The sequence below is a fragment of the Monoraphidium neglectum genome (assembly GCF_000611645.1).
Source record: "Monoraphidium neglectum strain SAG 48.87 unplaced genomic scaffold scaffold00133, whole genome shotgun sequence".
Classification (NCBI taxonomy): Eukaryota; Viridiplantae; Chlorophyta; class Chlorophyceae; order Sphaeropleales; family Selenastraceae; genus Monoraphidium; species Monoraphidium neglectum.
Genome location: NW_014013495.1, coordinates 1 through 6,078, shown reverse-complemented (window position 1 = coordinate 6,078; position 6,078 = coordinate 1). Strand labels below are relative to the sequence as shown.

Sequence of the window (6,078 nt, the reverse complement as noted above, 5' to 3'; positions counted from 1 at the left end):
GACACAGCGGCATGCAGTTTTCTTTCCGCCGTGATCTGTAGCCGCATCCATGCGATTGAGTCATCAGCACCGCAGGTGATTGGGTGTTTTGCTGTCAGCTGGACTTGCCACAACCCCACCAACAACCTTGCGCCTTGCAGAGCGGTGCCTTCGGCATCGTTCCCTTCGACCCCCTGGGCATGAAGAGCGCCGACACCCAGCTCAAGGAGATCAAGGTGCGCCATAGATCTGAGATCTGAGATACCAACATATCATACCAAATGGCTATCTACGTGCAACACATGTGTGATGTTGCGCTGTGTCATGCTTGTGTCGTGCTATGCGTACACGGCTCACCAGTGTGCTCTTTTGTCCGTGTCCCAATCATACGCAACTGCCAACCGCAAGCCTGCAGGCCACCCAAGGCCCTGCCGCTCTCCAACTGCCTTGCCCCGACTGCGCCCGCGCGCCCGATCCCTCCTTGTCCCCCAGAACGGCCGCCTTGCCATGCTGGCGGTTGTTGGCTTCGCCAGCCAGGCCGCCGTCCGGGGGACCGGCCCCATCCAGAGCCTCACCGACCACATCGCCGACCCCTGGAACAACAACAGTGAGCAGCCCGCGCCCGCGCCTGCCTCGCCCGTGGGACTGTGGCACACCCTCACGCCCGACATGCGGTTCGTTTCCCAAAAGCTCACGTATCTAGTCGCACTGCATCACCAGCGCACCCAAAAACAGCCGGTTTCAGTGCAGGTTTTGCCACAACCTCATGCTGCACGCGCACACCTCATTCCCCCGTGACGTCACACCACCCTGTCACGCAGTCTTCACCTCGAGCGTCGGCCCCGAGTCGACCGTGGCTGTGGCGGCCCTGGCCGTGTGGCCAATGATCATCAACGCCACCAAGGCGCTCAAGGGCGACCAGAAGGACTCCGTCCCCACATTCCCCTGGACCCTCTAAGCGCCACCACTCTTTGAGTGCCACGCCTCGTCGAGTGCCACCACGTTTCGGGTGCCACGCCTCGTTTGAGCGCCACCACCCCGAGTGTCACCCAGGCCATCCGCACCCCGGCAGGATTCGGACGCCATGGCCGCGTGCAGCGGCCCGCGCCGTTCGGCCCGCGGCGTTTGCTAATTTTTCCGCGGCCGCGCCCTTGGTTGTGAGGCTTTCCCCTTGCTAAAGAGCAGCTGTCAGGCGGCGCTGTTGCGAATGGGGCGCTGGCGTTGAGCGTGCGCGCCTGTGGCGTGCACGCGCCTGCGGCGTGCACGCGTGTAACCTGCCGTGCGTGGTTTTTGTCGTAGGTTTGATGTGCTGCTGAGTGCTCATGTGCTCTTGTGTTGCTGTAACGTGCGGCCTCCCACAAGCCCGGGTACATGAGTAGTACGTCTCAAATAGCAGATCACAGCCAAGCATGCCTGGGGGCGAACCAGACGGTAAGCTGACATCACTGAGGCTGACTACACACACTAGCATGCTTGCACGGCCTACACGAGCTGTGCGGCTGCGCCGCACAGCACCCAATCAACAGCAGCAACGGCAGCAGCAGCAACAGCAGCAGCAGCAGCAGCAGCAGCAGCAGCAGCAGCAGCAGAGCACGCGGCTTTCAGGATAATGTAACCGGCAAAGAAGGCATTTGTGGACTGCACACATCCCAACAGCTGCTTGCGCCGGTGCGGGCGTGGTGCATGTGCACTGCCAACACAGTGCGCTGCGCCGCGCGCACGCGCGCTTGGGGCCTGGTCAAACCGCGGTCCACGCCCCCCACCAAAAGTGATCTGTGGTGTATGGAGCCTGTTCGGCGAGCCTCAAGGCTGTGTCGCGGTCTCTGCTGTAGGATTGGACCGACCCATCGACCGCTCTTCGCACATTCCCGCAGCTTCGCGGTCTTTGCGACTTGCTGTTTTCCGCTCGATTCGGGCTCAAATACGCCCCCAGCCTTCATTTTCATTCATTATTCAATGAAGAGTTTCAACTCTCTCCACCCCACAGCCGCAGGCACGACCACGTCCAGTACGCAGAGTCCACTGCATCCCCTTGCATCCCCAGGTGAAGGCCCCTAAGCTGTACGCCAAGCCTTCCCCGGCATCCGATCGCCAAGCTGTTCGGCTTTGCCCGTGAGCCTTATCACGGGCGCCAATCCCCCCTCTGGATTAATTGTCCCCATGCTGATAGGATCGGGTGGGTCAATGAGGATCCCGTACGCTGTGCGGGCAGGTACGCCGCAGGTCGTCTCAAGCTGGATGACTACCAAGCGGCGGCGTTCAATGCGCCTACCCGCTCTGACCTGCTTTATTGTGTCGCCTGCATGCTCCAGGGGGCGGCTGTTTCACGGGCTGGTGCTGCAGAGGGCCGGTCCATACGCTGCCGTGCGTCGAGCAGCAGCTGGATGGACGACAGCCGAGCCTTGTGCTGCACGTTATAGAGCAATTGATGGCGTTGCGGCTGCAGCGGCGGCAGCGGCGGCAGCAGCGGCAGCGGCGGCAGCGGCGGCAGCGGCGGCAGCGGCGGCAGCAGCGGCAGCAGCGGCAGCAGCGGCAGCAGCAGCAGCAGCAGCAGCAGCAGCAGCGCACTTCTACCATGAAGAGCCACCTGTCTGCAGATATGCAAAGGCTTGGAGACTACCACACATCCAGAGGGTGCCAGCGGCACACGTGTTGGATGACAAGTCAGCTGAGACACGTAAAAATGCAATTAGAAGGTGCACGGCTATAGGGCAGTTTCACCATCCCCTGAAGCCTGTGAAATGCGCGGGGTGCAATTGGTAGTGGTGAGATGCACTCTTCAAAGGTGTCTGTGGTGAGGGGCGTGCCCAATGTGCACGTTCCGATGGCGCACAATTGACTTGCACTTGACTTGACTCATCACTACCGATGCAGCACCAAACTTACCACCATGGCTTGTATTGCACCTATCCATTTGAGAACTACCTCATGCACCAGCAATGTTCGATCACGTCGAGCCAAAGATGTACCAGTATCGCAGGCAGCCTTGCAGAGGGCACGCCAACACAAACATCATGCACACAGTCAGCATGCACAATGGCGCCAATAGATGTGCCGCCGGGTTCGCATAAGCCTGCTCAAACCACTGGCAGAGGTGTGGAATTACGTATGGTAGCGTACGACGCAATGCGGCGGAACTTGCCGCCGGCGGCTGCACGTGCACATCCAAATCGGCAGAGCAGCAGCTTGAGTGGTGTGGTGAGTGAGCGCAGCGACGTGATGACCTTGAATCAGCACGACCAGAGCTTGGCCACACACTGGTCATTGCCGTCTACTCCATTCCGCTTCCACATACCACAAAGAACGCCGTGACGACTGCACGGACGATAGGTCGGCCGAGAACGCACACCCTCGACACCACCTCTTGAGTGTACCGGTATCAATGGCGATAATGGTCGCGCAACATTCACATGTCAAAGCAGTGCGCAGCGGAGCGACGATCTGACACTCGCAGTGTAGTTGTTGACGCCGTACGTGCCACCCAGCCAGTAGTGGGACGGTTGCAGGCATTTCGATCAGGCCTAAGGCCAAAATATCTTTACTGCAGTAGCAGGGGGAAGGCCATAGAGCAGCTCGATGGGACGCAAAGCAGGTGCCAAGGGAGGAGCAGCGGCCAAGTCGGCGACAAGGCGGCAACGAGACGACGAGGAGTGCGTGCTGCGGCTGCGAAGGGGTGAATTCGCTGACGATCAAATATATTGTACTTTCTGGTTGGCAAGGCTCTGCCTAGGACATATGAGCAGCAGCACACAGCTCATGTGACGTGCTGCTGGTGGCAGGCGGCCGCCTGCCACGCCTGCCCCGCCTACTGCGCCTGCCGCGCCGAGCGGACATGCCCTTATCACGCTATTGTCCCGCCGAAACCGCAGCCCGGACTTTGAGCTCGGGGCCGGGGGTGGCCGCCGCCACGGCCGCGGCGCCTCGGCGCAGGCCACCGCCGCCGAGGGGGCTGCAGCATCAGCGGGCGCGGGCGCGGCACCGCCGCTGGTTGCCGTCGACGGCGGCGCGGCGCCTGCTGGCATTCCCTTGGACGACGAAGTCATGGCTGCCATTGTGGAGGCAGGCGAGCGGGTGCAGCTGCACTCGGCGCGAATAAACAGACACTAGGCGGTCTTGCTTGTTCTGAAAGGTCATCAAACTGCGCGGCCGCCGGCATCAATACCGCTTCCCCCTCAGCCGCGCCGTGGCACGCCACGGCTGCCCCGCCCGTCCGTCCCCCGCCGCCCGCCGCGCGCGCAGGGATGAGCGGGCAGGCCGTTGAACACCTGGTTGGGGCAGACGGCCTCGCCTTTGAGGTGCGCGTGCGCAGCAGGGTGTGTGGATCTGAGCGGTGCACTTTTCTGCACATCCATTCAGCTTCCAAGTGCATTCGGCTCCGCCCTCTGTTGCATCAACAAGCTCTTAATATAGGGGGCGGCTGCCAAGAAGATGTCGCGCCCGCAGCCATGTACGGCACGCATGATTTTCACATACATGGGCGGTGCTACGCTGCCCGGTGGCCAGCGAACGCATGACGTGCGCTGACCTGCGCATGCCGGCCCTCGCCGCTGCGCCAGGCCGTCCCCTTGCAGTTGGATGAGGAGCAGCTGCGGCAGCTGCAGCGCCAGCTGGCGCCGGGGCTCGGGGCCGTCGGCGGGGAGCATGCGCTGCTCGCGCCGCTGCAGCCGCTGCCGCCGCCGCCGCTGCCGGGTGCGGGCCGCACGCATGCGAAGAGGGTGGGGACGGCGGAGGGGGGGAGGAGGCCGATGCCCCCTTCTTTCAGGGGCTGTTGGGCACGGTTGCGACCCACGTGGGGGGCGCGGCTGTTGTGAGCAGCAGGGTGATGAAGCTCCCGCCTGCTGCATTCCACCGAAATCTTATGTTGCTGGGTTCCCTGCTGCGGCAGCAGCAAGGGCTGCCCGCCGCCAGCCCGCGGCGCCACCCAAACTCTCACCGACCCCGCCGCCCGGCCGCCGCCGCCGCCGCGCAGCCACCGAGCGGCTGCAGCTGGAAGGCATAAGGCGGGGCGACGACGCGGCCCTGATGGTGGGGCGCCAAAGGGGCTGCTGCGCGCTTTGGCCGCCCGCGCGCATTCTCTACTGCTCCCAGGCAATCACATGCCCTGGTGGGGGATCACGGCCAATCAAGTGGGACAGGTGCAGCGTAAGGGAATGCATTTCCTGTGATGAGGGCATGTGTGGCCGCGCGATTGCGCCGCAGGCGGCGAAGCGGGCGGGGACTGCGATCACCGTGAACTTCACGGTCGAGCTGCCCGATGAGCTGCAGGACAGCGATATGGGCGCGAGGTGAGAAGCTCACGGCCAGCTGGCACGCCCCGCGTCGCTGCCGAGCTGTGCGCTCTTGCCCCTCCTGGCTGCGCACAACACCTCTCCCATTGCGTGGCAGGCCACACCACACCTACTACTTCATTCCTGTGCGAAAAGTGCGATGAAAACGCACTGTTTCCCCCCAACAGGCTCTTTTCCTCACATGTCCAACCGACCCTTACCCAACTAAGGTGCCTCCACCCACCCACCCTCACCCGCAAAACCACTGCAGGCAGAGCAGCATCCAGGTGCCCCAGAGCGCTGACGTGGCGCAGCTGAAGCGGCACTTCATGTACATAACGTCTGACAGGCTTGTGCCGGGGCTGCAGGTGTGAAGCTTCACTCATGAGTCAGCTAGCAGGGGCTAGGGCCGTTCAGTTGGGCGAGTTCCAACTTGTTTTTTCAATCGAACTCCACTTTCGTGGATGAAGCCTGTGACGAGCAATTTGGGGGCATCGGCCTATTTGTATGCGTGGGTGTTGTCAGCTGGGTCACACTCTTGCGCGACCCGCCTGCATTTGCCAGCCAGCGTCTGCAAATAGCCAGGCAGCCCTGCAATTGTGCGCACACGCGTCCAGGGCAGCACACGCACATGATATGCATTCAACCCCTTTGGCTGCGCCCCCTTCCCCCATCCTCTGCCTCAACTTCCAAACCTCTCAGCTCAACCCCTCCACTCCCAAAACACCCACCCTCACCCCCTGCCCCAACCTCCAGAACCCCACCCCCCTGCCAAACCTCACTTACTTGTTCATCTGTTTGTTACTTAATTCGTTCACCCCCCACCCCGCAC

The 6,078-nt window shown here is 62.3% G+C and overlaps 2 protein-coding genes across 2 annotated transcripts in view; both read left to right on the top strand.

Annotated features, from left to right (window-relative positions):
• MNEG_1349 (Chlorophyll a-b binding protein) overlaps positions 1-937 on the top strand; it is a gene marked incomplete at both ends in the record, with an annotated part of 4,075 nt that extends 3,138 nt beyond the window's left edge. Inside the window, 3 exons of the mRNA XM_014050161.1 lie at positions 141-215; positions 472-586; positions 801-937. Coding sequence (XP_013905615.1) covers positions 141-215; positions 472-586; positions 801-937 — 327 coding nt within the window. The remainder of the gene's footprint in view (positions 1-140; positions 216-471; positions 587-800) is intronic.
• Positions 938-5,151: 4,214 nt separating this feature from the next.
• On the top strand, positions 5,152-5,620 carry MNEG_1348 (hypothetical protein; the record flags this gene model as incomplete). Its single annotated transcript, XM_014050160.1, has 2 exons — positions 5,152-5,264; positions 5,518-5,620. 2 exons carry the CDS (start codon positions 5,152-5,154, stop codon positions 5,618-5,620), a joined length of 216 nt encoding a protein of 71 aa, XP_013905614.1.
• Positions 5,621-6,078: the final 458 nt, after the last annotated feature.